The sequence below is a fragment of the Mobula birostris genome, chromosome 9 (assembly GCF_030028105.1).
Source record: "Mobula birostris isolate sMobBir1 chromosome 9, sMobBir1.hap1, whole genome shotgun sequence".
In the NCBI taxonomy this organism is placed as follows: domain Eukaryota; kingdom Metazoa; phylum Chordata; class Chondrichthyes; order Myliobatiformes; family Myliobatidae; genus Mobula; species Mobula birostris.
The window spans coordinates 152,181,166-152,203,326 of record NC_092378.1 but is presented as its reverse complement, the minus strand read 5'-3'; the positions used below and the strand labels follow the sequence as shown (position 1 = coordinate 152,203,326).

The following is a 22,161-nucleotide window of genomic DNA, read 5'->3' as shown; positions in this document are numbered from 1 at the left end:
AAACATCAGAGATGCAGGGGGACTTTAGGAGTCCTCATGCAAGACCCCAGAAGGTTAATTCACAGGTTGAGTCTGTGGTTTAAGAAAAAAGGCAAATGCAATGTTGGCATTTATTTCAAGGGGAATAGAATAAAAAAACAAGGAGGTAATGCTGAGGCTTTATAAGACACTAGTCAGGCCGCACTTAGAGTATTGTCAACAGTTTTGGGCCCCATATCTCAGAAAGGATGTGTTGTCATTGGAGAGAGTCTGGAGGAGATTCATGAGGATGATTCCAGGAATGAAGGGGTTAACATATGAGGAGCATTTGGCAGCTTTGGGCCTGTACTCACTAGAATTTAGAAGAATGCAGGGGGATTTCATTGAAACTTACCAAATAGTCATAATCGTACTTTATTGATCCTGAGGGAAATCGGTTAAATGTTGTAAGGACTAGATAAGGAGGATGTGGAGAGGATGTTTCCTATGGTGGGGGTATCCAGAATGAGAGGGCACAGCCTCAAAATTGAGGGGTGACCTTTTAGAACAGAAGTAAGGAGGAATTTTTTAACCAAAGAATGGTGAATCTGTGGAATGCTCTGTCACAGACTGTGGTGGAGGCCAAGTCCGTGGGTATTTTTAAAGCAGAAGTTGATAGACTCCTGATCACTCAGGGCATCAAACGATATGGTGAGAAGGCAGGTGGATGGGGTTGAGTGGGATCTGGGATCAGCCATGATGAAATGATGCAGCAGACTAGATGGGCTGAATGGCCTAATTCTGCTCCTATGTCTGAAGGTCTTATGGAGTTCAGCAAGGCAGGCAGCATCTGTGGAAGGGAATAAACAGTTGATATTTCAGACCGAGACCCTTTGTGAGGACTCTAGTTGTGTGTAGAACTAGAGGTTACAGGTTTTGGGTGGAAAGTGAAATATTTAAGGGGAACCCGAGGGGGAGCTGCTTCACTCGGGGGGTGGTGGGAGTGCGAAATGAGCTGCCAGCAGAAGTGTGGATGCAGGATCGATAGCAACACGGAAGAGGAATTTGGGTAGGTAAATGGATGGGAGGGAATTGGAGGGATATGGCCCAGGTGCAGATAGATGGGACAAGGCAGAAGATTAGGTCAGCATGGCCTAGATGGGCTGAAAGGCCTGTTTCTGTGCTGTAATGCTCCAGGACACTGAGTCACAGAGTAACACAGCACCGATTTATGTCTTGGGGGAGGAACCCTACCCGGTCTGACAGTGGGGTTCCCCCTGGTCCGAGCAGCAGGGTTCCCCCCGGTCCGACAGTGGGGTTCACCCCGGTCTGACAGCGGGGTTCCCCCCGGTCTGACAGTGGGGTTCACCCTGGTCCGAGCAGCGGGGTTCACCCTGGTCTGACAGTGGGGTTCCCCCCGGTCTGACAGTGAGGTTCCCCCCGGTCTGACAGTGGGGTTCCCCCCGGTCTGACAGTGAGGTTCCCCCCGGTCCGACAGTGGGGTTCCCCCTGGTCCGACAGTGGGGTTCACCCTGGTCCGAGCAGCGGGGTTCTATCCGGTCCCTCCCCCCCTCCTTCTTCAGTGCTAAATGGACAATGAGCAGAACCAGCAGCTGAGAATAAGAAAGGTTTGAGGAAACGTTCAGCGAGGCATTCACAACTGTGCAAATGTTTTTGGGTTCCTGAGATTCCTGCACAGTACTGCACTATTTTTATGTATTGCTCTGTACTGCTGCCACAGAAAAAAAACAAATTTCATGACGTATGTGAGTGATGATAAACCTGATTCTGATCTGGGTCTCTATTGTGGACTGAGAGTGGGAAGGGGGCAGGGAGAGGGGAATCATGGTTGGGAAAAGGAGGAGGGAGTGGAAAGCACCAGAGAGACATTCTGTATTGATCAATAAATTAATTGTTTGAAATCAAATGACCTTGCCCGGTGTCTCAGGCTGGGTGTGTCTGTACCCACACCATCCCCTGTCCCTGGCACTCCTTCTCTGCCACCTGTCCCACACCCCGCCTGTGGATCTCCACCCTCCCCATTCCCAGCGTCCTTTCCTCCCGCCAGATTTACAAACTTGCTCTCCACTCCACGTTGACAAATACAGTGCTGTACCAAAGTCACAGGAGCCCCTGCTATATATATGTGCTTTGCACGGACCTGTGTTTCTCTCAGAGAGTTTAACCGTGTCCATTCACCTACAGTTCCCCGACATCTTGCTGCAGTCAGCGCTGGAAGCCGAGGGCATGGCTGTTCCTCAGGATTTCCTCTGGGCAGTGTTCCACGCTCTCGAGAGAACAAGTGGGAGCATGAAATCCTCGGACCCGTCTTCAGGTGAGTCTGACCCCGTGGGAGGCTGCCCAACCCTCTCTCTGACATCTCTTCCTTTCTCAAAGAGCCTTGTGTCTGAGTCTGGCTGTTACCGATCTCTTCTGTCCTCTCCTTGCCTGACTTGGTTGTAGATCCAATCCCGTCCAGTCCTGAGCCCTCTGGAGAGCCAGCACGAGGAAAGTACTTGTTGACATGGTATCTTTGTGTTCAACAAGCACTTTGTTCAGGACACACACAATAACGGGAACTTAGTCAATCCACAGAACAGATACCTTATACCTAGAATGAAAAGGTACCCACAGGGAACCTCACCATCTGTGAATAACTAAAGAAAACAATACTGACTGTTAGACTGAAAGTAACTGAGAGACTGAGAGGGACAGAGAGGTTGGACAGGCTGGGATTCATTCCACAGGCTGTAGGAGGCTAAGAGTTGATCTTACAAAGGTCTATAAAATCACCAGGAACAGAGGTATGGTCTTTTCCCCAGGGGATGGGAAATAGATCTCTTTCTCTGTAACTGTAACACTTTATTCTGCATTCTGCACCATTGAGCACGTCTACACGGACCGCTGTCGCAGGAAAGCAGCATCAATCATCGTGAACCTCCACCACCCTGCTGGAAGAAGGTGCAGGAGTCTCAGGCCTCACACCAGCAGGTTCAGGAACAGTTATCAGCCCCCAACCATCAGGCTTCTGAACCAGAGGGGAAAGCTTCACGCACCTCAACACTGAACCGCTCCCATAACCTATGGACTCACTTTCAAACAAGAGAAGATCTGCAAATGCTGGAAATCCCAAGCAACACACGTAAAATGCTGGAGGAACTCAGCAGACCAGGCAGCATCTATGGAAAAGAGTGCAGTCAACGTCGACTATGGCCTGCTGAGTTCCTCCAGCATTTTATGTGTGTCACTTTCAAGGACTCTTCATCTCATGTTCTTGATATTTATTGCTTATTTATTTATTATTATTGCATTTTTCTTTCTGTATTTGCACAGTTTGTTGTCCTTTTCACACTGACTGTCCGTCCTGTTGGGAGTGGTCTTTCAAATCAAATCAACTTTAATTATCATTAAAGCCATACATGGATGCAGTTGAATGAGACAATCTTCCTCTAGGGCCAAGCTACAAAAACATCAAAATAACGAGAGAGGAAAAAATGAACAGTCACGCAAGAAAACGCATTTTTCGTCCAAGTCCCGCAAATTGATGGTTCCCAGCAGCCCAGCCTGGAATTACACCAATCCAACACTGGAGGACAGCACCAACAGGCACGGCCACCCCCAACCAAGCCCGGACATCACGCCACACTGCCTCCGGCGTGACCGGAATCATTGATTCTATTGTGCTCTTATATTCACTGTGAATCTCGGGGTTGTATATGATCACCTGTATCGTCGTCGGCATCCATCTGTCTCAAACGACAATGGGTGCTGATGATCAGCACAAGCCTGGGCAGAAGGTATGGAGATTGCAATACCCGGTTGTCAAGACCACCCTTTCGGCCTCACCAGTGTAGTCCAAAGGAAAGTTTATGAAGCAATGTGTTTGACATCAGCTTGGCTGCAGGAGCTGCTGGAAGGATGTTCAATAATGTTCAGCCACCTTAGGGGCTCCACTCCGGATTTGCTGTCTGGGTTTACTCCCGAGGCTGCCCACAGGCAGTGGGGCTATTTACCCGTCGCTGGGGGTCTGGTTCACGGGCACCAGGGCGTGTCCGCGCACCGGTGGGCCTGCGTGCCACGTGTGCAGGGGCCAGACCTCCTCCCCGTCCTCTGTAGTTCATCCTGAGTCCGAAACGAGCTCAGTTTCCGTGTGTCACCAGTAAGGAGTCTCTACGTGAGGCTTGCTTTTGGAGAGGCTGTGTACTGGCAGGGAGAGACTGACACACCTGGCTCTGCTTTCCGCCAGCGGTGGAAGCTGAAAGTGAGAGCGACGAGCACTGGCCACTACACTACCTCACTAGACCACGTCACAACAGCCATTTTGACACCGATGACCTTTATGTACTTTGATAATAAATTTACTCTGAACTTTGTTGTTGTTTTCCCTTGTACTACCCAAGTGCACTGTTGCAGTGGAATTATCTGTGAGGACGGTATGCAAAACAAGGTGTTTCCCTGTGCCTTGGTCAGGTGACAACCATAAACTGATAAACCAATTTATAACCTTTCCAGAAGGCGTGGACCTTACAGTGATGGCGTACTGCAGTTGGCGATGTGTCAGAGGCCTGGCTTACAGTCTCCATATTCTACGTTTCTGATGACCTTTTAATTTCCTGTGCAATGTTCTTGCTTCCAGCTTCACGTCCTGAAGGACTGAAGTCAAAGTGGAGTTTATTGCCATCTGCACAGGTCCATGTGTGCAGTGAAAACCTCACTGCAGCATCACAGATATCGCATCAGATAAGCAGCATTCACAAGAAAAGCACCAACATAGATTGTACAGAATTAGAACAGAAAAACAATACAAGGGAGGTTTTAGTATTTTTGTACAGGTGTTGGGAGATCTGTTCTATTCCCAGGAGTGTTTGGTGGCTCTGGGTTTGTACTCACTGGAGTTTAGAAGAATAATGGGGAATCTCATTGAAACCTATTGAATACTGAAAGGCCTAGATAGAGTGGATGTGGAGAGGATGTTTCCTAAAGTTTAGGACCAGAGGGCACAGCCTCATGATAAAATAGGCATGAGGAGGAATTTCTCTGGCCTGAGGGTGGTGAATCTGGAATTCATTGTCACAGATGGCTGTAGAGGCCAAGTCATTGGGTGTATTTAAATGGAGGTTATGGAGAGAATGGGGTTGAGTGTGATAATAAATTAGTCATGATGGAATAGCAGAGCAGATTTGATGAGACCACACCTGGAGTACTGTGTGCAGTTTTGGTCTCCAAATTTGAGGAAGGACATTCTTGTTATTGAGGGAGTGCAACGTAGGTTCACAAGGTTAATTCCCGGGATGGCGGGACTGTCATATGTCGAAAGATTGGAGCGACTGGGCTTGTATAATTTAGAAGGCTGAGAGGGGATCTTATTGAAACATATAAGATTTTTAAGGGATTGGACACGCTGGAGGCAGGAAGCATGTTCCCGCTGATGGGTGAGTCCAGAACCAGAGGCCACAGTTTAAGAATTAGGGGTAGGCCATTTAGAACAGAGTTGAGGAAAAACTTTTTCACCCAGAGAATGGTGGATATATGGAATGCTCTGCCCCAGAAGGCTGTGGAGGCCAAGTCTCTGGATGCTTTCAAGAAAGAGATGGATAGAGCTCTTAAAGATAGCGGAATCAAAGGTTATGGGGATAGGGCAGGAACTGGATACTGATTGTGGATGATCAGCCATGATCACAGTGAATGGCGGTGCTGGCTCGAAGGGCCGAATGGCCTACTCCTGCACCTATTGTCTATTGTCTATTGATGGGCCAAATGGCCTAATTCTGTACCTATGTCCTTTGGTCCCACACTCCAGCAGGTCAGTCCATGGTGCTGTATCGTTTGGGTGTCTGGGCACCCGGATTGACCTGCTGGAATCTGGCAATGATGCTGTGTTTATGCCGGGTCCAATGTTTGTTCCACTGCAATGGCTGAGCCTGGCCACTGAGAGCAGTGCTGGACCCAGGGGGGGAACTCTTCGCAGGTCAGGCAGTGCCCGTGGAGACAGGAATTGGAACTGGAATTGGTTTATTATTGTCACATGTACGGAGATACTGTACAGTGAGAGGCTTGTCTTGTGCAATGTTCACACAGATCAGATCATTACACAGTGCACTGAGGTGGAACAAGGGAGAACAATAACAGAACGCAGAGTAAAGTGTCACAGCTACAGAGAGAGTGCAGTGTGCATAATCAGTAAGGTGTAAGATCATAAAGTGGTAAATTGTGACTCTCTTTCTCTCTCGCTCTCTCTGTTTCTTGCACTCTCTCTTGCTCTCCTGCCCCCTCTCATGCTCTCTCACCCTCTCTCTTTCTCACTCTCTCGCTCTCTCTTGTTCTCTCTCATTCTCTCCCTACACTCTCTCTCAGTCTCTGTCTCTCTCTGTCTTCCCTCTCCCCCTCCCCTCTTCCCCTTTCTCGCTTGCTCCCTCCCCTTTCTTTGTCTCTTAACCAAGCGGTGCTGATGAAGTGTCCCCCCTCCACCTCCCCTCAGGCTGCACCGGGGCTCGAACCCCATCCTCCGACCACATCCTCAAGCTGGCCGACGCCAACTCCTATTGGTCAGCCCGGGAGCTGCGCTGCCTGTCCCAGGAGACCTTTGTACGGAGCGTCGAGCTCCTCGGTGCCGTGAAGGCCTTCAGCGTCGCTCAGCTCGAGGCCCTGAAGGAGAAGGCCAAAGAGGTATGGGACAGGGGTCACGTCCACGACACAGGAGCCAGTCAAACACCCACAGGAAAGACAGCATCTGTGGAGAGAGAGAGAGAGACAGCCAGCCTTTCGGCTCCATGACCTCGCGTCAGAGCTGCTTTCAAGCATTAACTAGACAACAAGTTATAAACACGAGATGCTGGAAATCCAGAGCAACGCACATAAAATGCTGGAGGAACTCAGCAGGTCAGGCAGCGTCTGTGGAGAGGAATAAGCTGTGGATGTTTCAGGCTGAGACCCTTCCTCAGGGTATCCTGTTGGCAGTTAGAAATGTTATGTATTTTTATTTTATTTATAGATATAGTGTGGAACAGACTCTTCTTGCCCAACGAGCCACGCTGCCCAGCAACCCACCTATTTAACACTAACCTACCGGTAATCCTGGGACAGTTTACAATGACCAATTAACCTACTAACTGGTAGGTCTTTGGAGTGTGGGAGGCAACTGGAGGAGCCGGAGGAAAGCCACGCAGTCAGGGGGAGGGCGTTCAAATTCCTTATAGATGGGGTCAGACTTGAACTCCGAACTCCAGCGCCTCGACGGTAAAAGCAGCACATTCATCGCTGCGCTACCGTGGCGCCCTCTAGAGGTTTATTCCTCTCCATACACACCGCCCGACCTGCTGAGTTCCTCTGCATTTTGTCTGTGTAACTTTACAAGATTAGTAACAAATCCCTCCTCATTGCGGAGTACAAGATACAAAATAATCCTTGCCCTGAAACGATAACTGTGTCTCTCTCTCTGTCCATAGTCCTGCTGAGTGTTTCTAATCCATTCTATTTCTTAGCATCCCAGAAAAAAGCCTCCTGGGGATTTCAGTGTAAATCTACGCTGAGCCACACGAGGGACGAAAGGAATATCTTTAACACCACGGTGGTGGGAATGCGGAAAGGATCATCAAGGATTGAAACAATTAAGGAGAGGTTAGGGAAGGGCAGAGGGTCACACTGGTACATTAGATGGGGAAAGGCAGGAGAAGGCTTGGGCATAAAGGCTAGTAAAGATTGGCTGGGCTGAATGGTGCGATCCTCCAAATGGCCGAGTCACCATGGATCCCATGCATCTTAATCTTTTTTTTAATTTACTGAGATTCAGTGTGGAACAGGCTGCACCACCCAGCAACCCCCGATTTAACCTCAGCCTAATCCTGGGGCAATTTACAATGACCAATTAATTGATCTACCAACCAGTATGTGGAGGAAACCCACGCGGTCACAGGGAGAACATACATACACAGGCAGTGACGGGAATTGAACCCGAGTCCCTGGTACTGTAAACCGTTGTGCTAACCACTACACTACCATACCGCCCTAATCTTCCGGATCAGCCCAGCATGAGAGACTTCGTCAAATACTCTCCTAAAATCTTCCACGGCTCCACCTGCACCAATCGCTGTCTTCACCTCCTCGAAGGGGAAAAGAGAAAGAGGAGGGAGATAGTAAGAGACAGAGAGTGAAGGAAAGAAAGAGAGATGGGGAGAGGGAGAAAGAGGCTGAGGGAGAAGGAGGAAGAGAGAAGACAGGAAGAGGAGGTATGAGAAGGCAAAAGAGAGTGATGGAGAGAAAGGGGAAAGAGAATGGGAGAAAAAGACAGAGAGGAAGATGGGATGCGAAAGGAAGTGAGAGAAGGGGAAGTGGGAGGTGAGGAATGTGCCAACGGCGTGACGTTGAACACGGATGGGGATGTTGAACACCGATGGGACGTTGAACACGGATGGGACGTTGAACACGGATGGGACGTTGAGCACGGATGGGACGTTGAGCACGGATGGGACGTTGAACACGGATGGGACGTTGAACACGGATGGGACGTTGAGCACGGATGGGACGTTGAACACGGATGGGACGTTGAACACGGATGGGGATGTTGAGCACGGATGGGACGTTGAACACGGATGGGACGTTGAACACGGATGGGACGCTGAACACGGATGGGGATGTTGAACACGGATGGGACGTTGAACACGGATGGGACGTTGAACACGGATGGGACGTTGAACACGGATGGGGATGTTGAGCACGGATGGGGATGTTGAGCACGGATGGGGATGTTGAGCACGGATGGGACGTTGAACACGGATGGGACGTTGAACACGGATGGGGATGTTGAACACGGATGGGACGTTGAACACGGATGGGGATGTTGAACACGGATGGGATGTTGAACACGGATGGGGATGTTGAACACGGATGGGATGTTGAACACGGATGGGGATGTTGAACACGGATGGGGATGTTGAGCACGGATGGGACGTTGAACACGGATGGGACGTTGAACACGGATGGGATGTTGAACACGGATGGGGATGTTGAACACGGATGGGGATGTTGAACACGGATGGGGATGTTGAGCATGGATGGGACGTTGAACACGGATGGGGATGTTGAACACGGATGGGATGTTGAGCACGGATGGGATGTTGAGCACGGATGGGATGTTAATTTAAAGTGTTGCTGAGTTAGGAAGGGGTCTGTGAGCAGGCAGGAGGGGAGGTGACATGGGATGTGTAGTTGGAGAGGTTAGTTGCCCTTGTATATGGAGAGTGGGATTACGGAGACCAGTGACAAATCTGTTGCCATGGTCCCTGCCCCTCCACCAGCACTCCTGCAGCTGGTCCCACCCCTTGGGTAGCGGTGGTGGGAGTTGGGGGGTGTGTTAGGGAGGGTCTGTTTGTTGGGGAGGTGTTGGGGAGGGTCTCTTTGTTGGGGAGTGTGTTGGGGAGGGTGGGTAGTGGTGGTGGGAGTTGAAGGGTGTGTTTGGGAGGGTTTCTCTGTTGGGGGATGTGTTGGGGAGAGTCTCTCTGTTGGGGGTGTGTTGGGGAGGGTCTGTTTGTTGGGGAGGTGTTGGGGAGGGTCTCTTTGTTGGGGAGTGTGTTGCGGAGGGTGGGTAGTGGTGCTGGGAGTTGAAGGGTGTGTGTTGGGGAGGGTCTCTGTGTTGTGTGCAGGCTTGTTGAGTTTCTTTGCTTTGTGACTGCCTGCAAGATGAATCTCAGGGATGTACATGAACAGAAAATGAACGTTGAGCACTGACAGTGTCACTGACACCTTGCCGGCAGGTGTGGGGCCCTGTCCTGGGCTGGAAGAAGCACCAGGTACGGGCTCTCGGCCGCATCGTGCTCTCCCTGAGTGAGGAAGAGATTGCGGAGCTCGATCTCGGCTCCATCGATACCGTGGTGGCTCTGAACCGGCACAGTGAGTGGTCTCCACCACAGGTAGGGGCAGCTAACGCCCGAAACGTTATCTTGGTTCCTTTCTTCACAGATGCTGCCTGGTCTGCTGAGTACTGCCAGCACTCTTAACATAAGAGCAAAATTAGGCTGTTCAGCCCATCGATTCTGTTCTGCCATTCCATGATGGCTGATCTATTATCCCTCTCAATCCCATTCTCCTACCTTCTTCCCATAACCTTTGACACCCCTGACTAATCATGAATCTATCATCCTCTGCTTTAAATATGCCTAACAACTTCACCTCCACTGCCGTCTGTGGCAGTGAATTCCACAGATTCACACGCCCAGCTAAACAAATTCCTCCTCATCTCTGTTCTAAATTCTTCCTTCTATTCTGATGCTGTGCCCTCTGGTCCTAGACTCCCCCACGATAGGAAACATCCACTCCATGTCCACACTGTCCAAGCCTCTCAATATTCGATAGGTTTCAATGAGGTCACCCCTCCCATTCTTTCTTCTAAACTGGCAACACTTGTGGGCTGCCCCCAGCACATTCTCGGACTGTGTTGGTTGTTTACACAAACGAGGCATTTCACCTAAATGTTTCAATGTACATGTGACAAATTATTTGCATAATTCAGATGTGTGCGAAACAGACAACAGATTAAACACGCCAACATTAGTGCTAGATGGGGCCACACCTGGGACACTGTGAAAACAAGAGGATGCAGATGTTTTGATCCAGAGTGAAAAAAAATAAATGGCTGGTGGAACTCAGCAGGTCGAGCAGCAGCATCTATAGAGGCTGTTGACCCCAAACATTTTTACCCTTCTCCTCAACCAGTTCTTTCTGATCCCCACCTCCCCCTGTGTGAAAAAACCTGTCTCAGAGGAATGTGTTGGAATTGGTGTGTTATTGTCTCTAACTTGACTTGCATAGTGTTCATTACAGATCAAATCATTGCACACTGCGCTGAGGTAGAACAAGGGAAAACAGTAACTTCTAACTCTGACTTCTCCCCTTCCCTTCCAGTCCTGATGAAGGGTTTCGGCCTGAAATGTCAACGGTTTACTCTTTTCCACAGATGACCTGCTGAGTTCCTCCAGCATTTTGTGTGTGTTGCTCTGAGATTTCAGCATCTGCAGATTTTCTCTTATCATATGAGGGGACTGTTCAATAGTCCTATAACAGGAACAGAATGCAGAATAGAGTGTCACAGTTACAGTTAGAGTGCAGAGCAGGTAGACAGCAAGGTGCAAGGACATAATGAGATAGATTGTGAGGTCTGGAGTCCATCTTGTTGTGTACTGAGGAACAGTGAAGATCTTTGTTTTGCATGACATCCATATTGATCATTTCATGACCAGTACGTCGTAGTGGGTTCATTCATTATGTGCTGTGTCATATGACATCATCATTATGTGCTGTGTTGTATGACATTATCATTATGTGCTGTATCATATGACATCATCATTATGTGCTGTGTCATATGATATCATCTTTATGTGCTGTCGTATGACATCATCATTATGTGCTGTGTTGTATGATGTGAATGATCATGGTCGTTCAATGACCGTGATCGTTCTTGGCAAATTTTTCTGCAGAAGTACTTTGCCATCGCCTTCTTCTGGGCAGTGTCTTTACAAGACGGGTGACTCCAGCCATTATCATTACTCTTCAGAGATTGTCTGCCTGGTGTCAGTGGTCACATAACCAGGACTTGTGATCTGTACCAGCTGCTCGTATGACCATCCACCACCCACTCCCATGGGTTCACGTGACCCTGATCGGTGGGCTAAGCAGGTGCCACACATTGTCCAAGGGTGACCTGCAAGTAGTGGAGTGAAAGAATGCCTTCCATGTCCTTTAGTAGAGACCTATCTCCACCCCGCCACACCGGACAATGTAGTACGCAGTGAAATAATAACAATGCAGAATAAAATGTTACATCCCACTGCTGTCTGTAAGGAGTTTGTACGTCTCCCTGTGACCATGTGGGTTTCCTCCAGGTGCTCTAGTTTCCACCCACATTCCAAAGACATTCCCTACTACAACAAGATGGACTCCAGACCTCACAATCTATCTCATTATGTCCTTGCCCCTCGCTGCCTACCTGCTCTGCACTCTCTCTGTAACTGTGACACTCTATTCTGCATTCTGTTACTGTTTTCAGTGAAAATCTTGTCTCGCATACTGTTCACACAGACCAGATCATTACACGGTGCATTGAGGTAGAACAGTAACAGAATGTGTCACAGTTACAGAGAGAGTGCAGTGCAGACAGACAATAAAGTGCAAGGTCACAACGAGGTAGATTGTGAGGTCATGAGTTCACCTTATCTAACTAGGGAACCATTGATGCTGAGATACATCCGGGGATGCGCTGGGACACATCATCAGTGATATAACCTGGGGTCATCAGGTGTTTCGGGTCTTTCAGCATTGGTCACCCTCACTCAGGCGACCCAGCCAGGGTTAATCGGCCCTGGCTTGTGTCTCAGCAGCACTGGCCCACGGGACACACCTCTTGATCCATAGCCATCTGGAGGCTCGATCGGCCCCCTCTGAGATGGCTCAGTAGATTTATAACAGTGGGTAATTGAGCCCGGTGGTATGTGCTTTCCTTTGGACTGTGGGAGGAAACCAGAGCACCCGGAGGAAACGCGTGCGGTCACAGAGAACATACAGACAGAGAGACAGACAGACAGTCCTTACAGAGAGACAGACAGACAGACAGTCCTTACAGACAGAGAGACAGTCCTCACAGACAGTCCTTATAGAGAGACAGAGAGACAGTCCTTACAGACAGAGAGACAGACAGACAGTCCTTACAGACAGACAGACAGACAGTCCTTACAGAGAGACAGACAGTCCTTACAGACAGAGAGACAGACAGACAGTCCTTACTTACAAACAGACAGACGGACAGTTCTTACAGACAGTGGTGGAATTGAACCCGGGGCACTGGTTCTGTAAAAACATTACACTAATCCGCTATGCCACATGCCTCCCCAAATCTGCCCGCTGGGAGAGAGGAGAAGACAGAATGTTCAGAGTGGATAAGTCCTTGATTCTGCTGGCTGCTTTACTGAGGCAGAGAGGAGTATAGACAGAGCCAGTGGAGGGGAGGCTGGTTTCTGTGATGTGCTGAGCTGTGTTCACGTCTCTCTGCAGTGTCTTGTGGTCACGGGCAGAGGAGCTACGGAATGTGTCCCGATAGGATGCTTTCTATAGGGCACAGAAACCTCTGCACTCTTTCTATAGTAAATACAAATCTTTCCATCATGTCAGATTTCTTTAGCCTCCCTGAGACACTGGGCATCAGTGTGGTTAGCAGAGGGTTCCATGGAATTATGTTTACTTGTACCTAAGGGCCCCTTTACAACAAGGTCAGTAACTGTCCCTTTCTGTTTGCACCGGACAAGATGTAGAATAATCAGAACTGAACTTTGACCTTAAAGCATTAACAGTTTCTCTCCCCACAGATGCTGACTGACCTGCTGAGTCTCTCCAGCACGTTTCATTTTTATTCCAGATTTCCAACATCTGCAGGTTTTCTGATTCTCGTCAAAAATAGGTGATTCCCAGCATGCAGAAGGGTTGGGGAGGTACCGAGCAGAGGAACAGGCGGTTCGGCCCATTGAGCCTGTGCAGACCATTTACACTAATCCTAATTTATTCTCCCCACATTCCCTCCAATTTTCCCCAGACTCCTACCCATCGCCAACAGACCAGCAGCCGATTAGCCCATTGAGCCACGGCTTGGAGATGTGGGTAGAGACCAAGGGGAACCAGTGCGGTTGCAGGGAGAGCACACAAACTCCACACAGACAGTGCCAGAGGTCAGGATCGAACCTGTGTGTCTGGGTCTGTGAGCCACTGGCTCTATCCACTGCACCACAGTGCCACCCTTCAGACAGAAGGCACTGGGGTTGTTCTTAGACAGGGTGGGGAGGGTTTAAAGGAGACTGGCTTAGCAGCCCGGGCCACAAGCTCTGAAATTTCCTCCCTGCACCTCTGCATCTCTCTCTCTTCACCTCTCATGGGCTCCTTAAACTCCTTTCTTTGACAGAGCCTTTCCTCTCCTATCCTAACACCTCCTTACGTTTGCTGCTGGGATACAGGGGCTACGAGAGCGCAGATTGTTTCTTGTACAGTCCAGCACCTGCTCTTCCCTGGCAGGTCAGAGCCATCTTGGACGGATTTCTCCGAGACTCGAGCCTGGCAGTTGGTGCTCTGGACGGCTGGGCCCTGGCCGGGCTCGGCAGCTTCCTGTGCGCGATGACCAGCTCTGAGGTTGACTCCGTGAACGCTGCTGCCTACAGGTAGGGAGACCATTTGGCAGGTTGGAATCAAAATCGGATTTGTTTCAAAATTCAAAACTTCAAAGTAAATTTGTTATCAAAGGACATGTGTGTCACCAAATACAACCCTGATAGTTGTTTTCTTGTGGGAAACTGAATAAATCTATAGAGTAATAACCATAACAGAATCAGTGAAAAACCACACCAACTTGGGCATTCAACCCGTATGCAAAAGACAACAAACTGTGCAAGTACAAAAATAAAGAAATAATAATAATAAATAAATAAGCAAAAAATATTCAGAACACAAGATGAAGAGTCCTTGAGAGTGAGCCCATGGGTTGTGGAAACATCTCAATGATGGGACAAGTGAAGTTATCTCTCAACTTCACTTCAACTATAGAATCAGATTCATTATCAGAATCGGGTTTTGAATCAGATTTATTTTCACTGATTTTGATGATGAGAAACGTGTTTTTTTTGCAGCAGCAGCAGTACAGAGCCAAGACAAAAGATTAGTATAAGTGACAAAAGATTAGTATGTGACAAAGGGATAAGTAAATAGTGCCGACAAAGCAGAATAACGAGGTGGTGTGCACGGGTTTCCATTGTGGAAACGGTGGCGGTGAATGTACCGTGGCAGAGCGAAGCTGGAATCGAGGTCACGGCGTTGTCGGGACAACCGCTGCGCGAGGGAGAGGCCGCGAGGAGTGGAACTGGAGTTGGTTTATTATTGTCAGGTGCCCTGAGATACAGTGAAAAGCTTGTCTTACACACTGCTCACACAGATCAGGTCATTACACAGAGCACTGAGGTAGAACAAGGTAAAGCAATGACAGAACTGGATTTGGTTTACCGTTGTCACATGTACCGAGACAGAGTGAAAAACTTGTCAGCATCAGGTTTAATATCACTGGCATTCATTGAGAGATCTGTTGTCTTTGTGGCAACAGTACCATGCAATACATAATAATAGAAAAAATACTGTGGGTTTCAGTAAGTGTGTGTATATATATGTGTGTGTGTGTGTGTGTGTATGTATGTATATAATAGTGAAATTAAATAACTAGTGCAAAAATAGAAATTTAAAAAGTAGTAAGGTAGAGTTCGTGGATTCAGTGCCCATCCAGAAATCGGATGGCAGAGGGGAAGAAGCTGTTCCTGAATCGTTGAGTGTGTGCCTTCAGGCTGCTGTACCTCCTTCCTGATGGTAGCAATGAGGACAAGGTGTGACCTGGGTGATGGGGTCATTAATGATGGATGTTGCCTTTTTCTTGCATTGCTCCTTGAAGATGTCCTGTTTGTACAGATCAGATCATTACACGGCCGGTGCATTGAGGACGAGCAAGGTAAAATAATAACAGAACACAGAATAAAGTTACAGAGAGAGTGCAGTGCGGGGAGACAATAAGGTGCGAGGTCACAGCGAGAGAGATTGTGAGGCCAAGAGTCCATTTTGGGGAATCAATAGTCTCGAGCCTGGCGGAATGTGCTCCTCCGTAAAGTGATGGCTGCTCCCAGTGATCACCCTCTGCCTCTCGCAGTGTTGCAGCAGCAAGGGTCGGCGAGGTCACCTGCCGCCTGGAGGTGCAGCAGAGGCTGCTAAGGAAGGCGAGGGAGGTGTTCGGAGACATCCACAAGTGGCCGGGCTTCGTCCTCTGGGAAGTTGGAGCAGTGGCAGGTCAGGAAGCAAGGGTCATGAGGGAGCTTGGCTGCATGTGGTGGGGGGAACGGGGGTCACGGTGGACAAGAGCTGAGCCCTAGGATTGGACTGGACAACAGTGATAGATTTAGCCAGCATGGAAACTGACCGTTTGTCCCACCGTATCTGTACTGACCAGCACGTTGGACTAATCCCACCAGCTCCCGCATTCCCGTCGATATGGGGTGTCAGCGTTATTACAGTACCAGCGACACAGGTTCAATTCCCACTACTGCCTGTGAGGAGTTTGTACATTCTCCCCATGAACACATGGGTTTCCTCTGGATGTTCCAGTTTCCTCCCACAAGGAGAAGGCAGGAGAATGGGGTTGAGAGGGATAATAAATCAGCCATGATGGAATAGCAGAGCAGACATGATGGGCTGAATGGCCTAATTCTGCTCCTTTGTCTTATGGTCTTATTCCGAAGACGTACAGCCGGGTTAGTAGGTTACTAGTCACATGAGTGTAACTGAGCGGCCTGGGCTCGTTGGGCCAGAAAGGCCTGTAATTGTCCTCTATCCTGAAATAAATAAATTCCCTCCCTGAATGGAATTCCCTGTTCCTACCACCGAAACTCTCGTAAGGAATTCTCTATGCCTACCACTGAAACTCCCGTAAGGAATTCTCTATCCCAACCACCAAAACTCCCGTAAGGAATTCTCTATCCCTACCACTGAAACTCCCGTAAGGAATTCTCTATCCCTACCACTGAAACTCCTGTAAAGAATTCTCTATCCCTACCATTGAAACTCCCATAAGGATTCTCTATCCCTACCACTGAAACTCCTGTAAGGAATTCTCTATCCCTACCATTGAAACTCCTGCAAGGAATTCTCTATCCCTACCACTGAAACTCCCGTAAGGAATTCTCTATCCCTACCACCGAAACTCCCGTAAGGAATTCCCTGTCCCTACCAAAACTCCTTTAAGGAATACTGGCAAGTCCTAATTCTGGAAGTTTGTAAACATTGAGGGCTATTGATAAGGTGAATAGTCAAAGTCCTTTCCCCAGGGTAGGGGAGTCTAAACCTAGACAGCATTGGATTGAGATGAAAGATTTAAAAGAGATTCTCTCTCCCCACTGCCGACTGTCACCCCTCCAGCACAGGGCACTGAGAATTGAGTCCAGCGGTCCGATATCTCCTCAGGAACAGTCTGCCGGAGAAACTCCAGCAGGTCGGGAAACTTCTGTTGGGGGAGGGGGGGAGCTGCCGACAATTCATCAAGGACTGAAAATCCTTCCCACACCCCAAACTAAAGTTGAGTTCCTCCTGCAGACTGTGTTCAGGATCAGAGTCAAGTTTATTAGCGTCGTCCTATGTAAGGGTCTCGGCCCGAAACGCCGACCGTTCATTCATTTCCACGGATGCTGCCTGACCTGCTGAGCTCCTCCGGCAGTTTGTGTGTGTTGATGTGAAATTTGTTGTTCAGCGGCAGTGGCACAGGGCAAAAACATGAAATTAATGTCAATTACCGAGAAATCTGAGCGAAACGAAGGGAGAATGAGGTAGTTGTTCATGGTTTCATGAACTGTTCAGGAATCTGATGGCGGAGAGGAAGAAGCTGTTCCTGAGTCATTGGAAACTGAAATTAGTTTTATTTGTCACATGCACATCAAAACATGCAATGAAATGCGTCATTTGTGCCAAATCTAATCAGTGAGAATTGCCCTGAGGGCAGCCCACAAAATGTTGTCACATTTCCAGCGCCACAACTCACTAACCCCAAAGTTCAAAGTTCAAAGTACACTTATCAAAGTATATCTACTGTACACAACCTTGAGATCTGTCTTCTTGCAGGCAGCCACAGAACAAAGGAACACCATGGAACAAACCATTTTAAAACAAGCCCACACAGCAAAGACCATCAAGCACCCAATGTGCAAACAAATCGAACAAACAATAAAAAAGTAATGAATAACACACAGAACAGAACATTTATTTGCAGTGTCCTCGAGAGTGGGGCCACAGCCACAGAGCCGGTTCAGGGCCAAGGCGAGTGCTAATGGCTGCAGGCCACAGTCACAGAGCTGGTTCAGGACCCAGAAACAAACTGCAGAGTTGGTCTTTGGAATGTGGGAGGAAACTGGAGCCACCAGAGGAAACCCACACAGTCACACGGGGAGAACGTAGAAACTCCTTACAGCAACGGTGGGAATTGATCCCTGATCTGACATGAGCTGCTGTAATGCTTTACGCTAACTGCTACACTCCTGAACCACCTCCGAGGAGGAGGGGTAACGAGAAGAGGGTGATGAGGATCTTTAATGATGAACGCTGCCATCTTTAGGTGCCAGATGTGTTGCTCCAGATTCAATATCTGCATTCTCTTGTACCTCGATAAATGCCCCTCGCCCCTGTGGCTGCTCTGACTGTGTCAGCAGAAGGAACTGTTGTCCCTGTCACTGGCCCAGCTCTCTACAACGTCTCCACAACATAGAGAGGATGTGCTGAAACTGTCCAATTGGTGCAGAAAGCACAACACAACCTATCACTCAACATCAAGAAGACTAAAGAAATAATAACTGAGTTCAGGAACAAGCCCCACTATTCATGCATGGTGAGATAATGGAAAGGCTCTCCAGTTTCAGGTTTTTGGGGATGGACATCACCGAGCCCTCGTGGCCGGTCAACACAACGTCGATAGGAGGGAGGGCATGTCTGCGACTACACTGCCTGAGGTGCTGAAGGAGAGCTGTAAGCTGCTGTTTACTGGGAGCTGCTGCCCCCTCCTGGTGGAAGTGGTGCTCTGTCAATCACTCTGCTCGAAATGGGAGGTTAATTCCCGTTCAAAGTAAACGTTACTGTCGAAGTACGTACATGTCACCATATTCAACTCTGAGATTCATTTTCCTGTGGACATACTCAACAAATCTATAGAACAGTAATTATAACAGAATCAACGAACGATTGCCAAACTAGTGATTTCAGCCAGAGTGCAGAAGACAATAAACTGCAAATGCAAAAACAAGAAACAATAATATAAATAAATGAGCAATAGATATCGAGAACATAAGATGGAGAGTTCTTGAATGTGAGTCTATCAGTTGTGAGAACATTTCGATGGTGGGGCAGGTGAAGTTGCCCCAGTCAAGTGAAGTTATCCCCTCTGGTTCAAGAGCCTGATGGTTGAGGGGTAACTGTTCCTGAACCTGGTGTAAGTCCTGAGGCTCCTGTATCTTCCTCCTGATGGCAGCAGCAAAAAGGGAGCATGTCCTGAGTGGTGGGGGTTGTCTGATGATGGAGGCTGCCTTCCTACAACAACGTTTCATGTAGATGTGCTCAATGGAGGGGAGGGCTTTACCTGTGATGGACTGGGCCATATCCACAACTTTTTGCAGGATTTCCCATACAAGGGTATTGGTGTTTCCATAGCAGGCAGTGATGCAGCCAGTCAATACACACTTATAGAAGTTTGTCAAAGTTTTAGATGTCATGCCAAATTTCTACAAACTCCTAAGGAAGTAGAGGTCCTTCTGTGCTTTCTTCATAATTGCACTTATACCCAGGGCCCAGGACAGGTCCTCCAAAATAATAACACCTAGGAGTTTAATGTTGCTGACCCTCTTCACCTCTGATCCTCCAATGAGGACTGGTTCATGGACCTCTGGTTTCCTAATCCTGAAATCCATAATCAGTTCTTTGGTCTTGCTGATATTAAGTGAAAGGTTGTTATGACACCACTCAGCCAGATTTTCAATCTCCCTCCTCTATGCTGATTCATCACTACCTTTATCAGCAAACTTGAAGATGGCACTGGAATATGACAAGAGAGGCTGCAGATGCCGGAAGGTCTTGCAATTCTTGGAATAATGGCAGGATTCTTAGCATTGTGGCGGAACAGAGAGATCTTGGGCTCCACATTCGTAGATCCCTCAAAGTTTCCAATTAGATTGACAGAGTGGTGAAGAAAGTGTATGTGTGTTGGCCTTCATTAGTTGTGAGCATGCTAAGCTGGCGCTGGAAGCATGGTGACACGTGTGGGCTACCCAGCACCAACATTCCCTCTAATACTTTTTACAGCTGCGCACACCAACCATTGCTCTGATCATGAAATTTTTATGCAGCCTGAAAACTGCGCAGCATTTTTAATGATTTTTTTTTTGTAATTTGCACATCAAACACAAACCACAACTCACAACACGAGTAAACAATGTCCAGACAATCTAAACAACTGACAGGCAGAATGGCAAAAGTAAAATGTTTTGACTATACAGTGTCAGTGTTCAGCAGGCTAGTGAACAATGATTTCCATTCTGTGTTTATTGTTACAATTTGTAACTTGTAACACAGACAATGTAAATTCATCGAAGCTCTAAAATGTTTCATTGGTAAAGGTTATGGTATGTTTAATATTTAGGAAATGTATGGATTATTTTCAGTAACATAATTATAGGGTAGTTCACAATTATATTAACATAGATATCACAATAATACAGAATTAACATAATTTCAAAATGATATAAAAGAAAACTCCCCCCGCATGGCAACAAAGGCCATGTGCGCGGGAGTATTTCAGTTACTGTGCGGCTGCGAGGGAACAGTGCCCAGCACAGCCCTCGCCGATTTGATTTGACACAAATGACTTGTTTCACTGTATGATTCAATGTACGTGACAAATAAAGATAATTTTACTATAAAACACTGTGTAGACCACACAGTGTTCAGTTCTGGTCACCTCATTATAGGAAGTATGTAGAAGTTTAAAGAGGTTGCCTGCCTAGATTAGAGAGCTCGTCTTATGAGGATAAATTGAGAGAGTTAGGGCTTTTCCCTTTGGAAGAGAGGTGACTTGATGAAGGTGTAAAATGGTGAGATGCAAAGATCGAGTGGACAGCTAAAGACCCAGTGGAAACAGCTACTATGAGGGACATGATTTTAAGGTGATCGGAGGAAAGTACGGGGGATGTCAGAGATAGGTTCTTTACACCGAGAGTGGTGGGTGCAGGGGTGGTGGTCGAGGCAGATACATTAGGGACATTTAAGAAATTCTCAGATAGGCACAGGGATCAGATAAAAAAAAAAGGTGAGCTATGTGGGAGGCAAGGGTTAGATTGATCTTGGAGCAGGTTAAAAGGTCAGCACAACATTGTGGGCTGAAGAATCTGTATTGTGCGGTAATGTTCCATATCGACACACAAAGTGCTGGAGGAACTCAATGGTTCGGGCAGCAAGGGGCACTGCTGTTGCTGGGGGCTGCTGGGTGGGGAGGTGGTGGGGTTGTAGACTTCCTTGTTGTGTTACGGCCTCTCGCTGTTCACCCCCGTGGAAGGAAGTGGAGAGTCGACGTTTCGGGTCAGTACTGGAAGAAGGAGGGGGATAGGAAAGGTGGTGGGGTAGGTGTGGAGCAAGAGGTGGCAGGTGATAGGGGGATACAGGTGATGGGCTGATAGGCAGATGACGGAGGGAGGAGATTGCCACGTAATAAGTGGAAGGGAGACGATGGAATAAAGGGAAAAGGCTGGGGAGGGGAACAGGAAGGAGGAATGTAGGTGAGGTACCTGGAAGGACTGTTTAGGGGACTGAACAGAGGTGAGGGAGGAAGTGGGTGGGTCGACTGGGAGGGCAGGGAGAGAAGATTCCCTGTTAAGGCGGCGGGAAGAAGGGGAAATGGAGGAGATGCGGGTGGGGGCAGCATCGATGGCGGAGGGAAGGAAACCCCATTCTCTGAAGAAGGAGGACATCGCTGATGTCCTGGAATGGAAAGCCGCGTCCTGGAAGCAGATGCAGCGGAGGTGACGGAACGGAGGAAAGGGAACAGCATCTTGACAGGAGATAGGATGGGAAGGGCTACTGTCAAGATTTCTGTGGGAATTAGTAGGTTTATAAAAGATGTTGGTAGACAGTTTGTCTCTGGAGATGGCAAGAGTGAGGTAGAGAAAGGGGGAGGAGGTGTTAGAAATGGACCAGGTAAATTCAAGGGCAGGGTGGAAGGTTGAGGCAAGGTTGGTGAAATTGACCAGCTCAGCATGGGTGCATGAAGCAGCGTCAACGTAGCAGAGGAAGAGTTGGGGAGTATAACGGGGAAGGCTTCGAACATGGACTATTCAGCGTAGCCAATGGAAAAGCAGGCACAGCTGGGTCCCAGGTAAATGCCCATGGCTACCCCTTGAGTCTGGAGAAAGTGGGAGAAGCCAAAGGAGAACTTGTTAAGGGTGAGGACCAGTTCTGTCAGATGGTTGAGGGTGGTGGTGGAGGCAAACTGGCTGGTCTTGTATAGGGACTGGACATCCATGGTGAAAATGGGGCGGTCGGAGTCAGGGAATTGAAAGTTTGTGAGGGGACCAGGTGAGGGGGAGGGAGGGATGAAGTGAGAAATTGGGAGGTGATAGG

General features: G+C 48.4%; 1 protein-coding gene across 2 annotated transcripts in view; it reads left to right on the top strand.

Moving 5' to 3' along the window:
* LOC140203206 (otoancorin-like) overlaps positions 1–22,161 on the top strand; it is a 75,694-nt gene that overhangs the window by 46,883 nt on the left and 6,650 nt on the right. For both annotated transcript variants that reach the window (XM_072269159.1, XM_072269158.1), the window contains 5 exons: positions 2,164–2,293; positions 6,437–6,624; positions 9,708–9,863; positions 14,005–14,147; positions 15,671–15,807. In XM_072269159.1, coding sequence (XP_072125260.1) covers positions 2,164–2,293; positions 6,437–6,624; positions 9,708–9,863; positions 14,005–14,147; positions 15,671–15,807 — 754 coding nt within the window. The remainder of the gene's footprint in view (positions 1–2,163; positions 2,294–6,436; positions 6,625–9,707; positions 9,864–14,004; positions 14,148–15,670; positions 15,808–22,161) is intronic.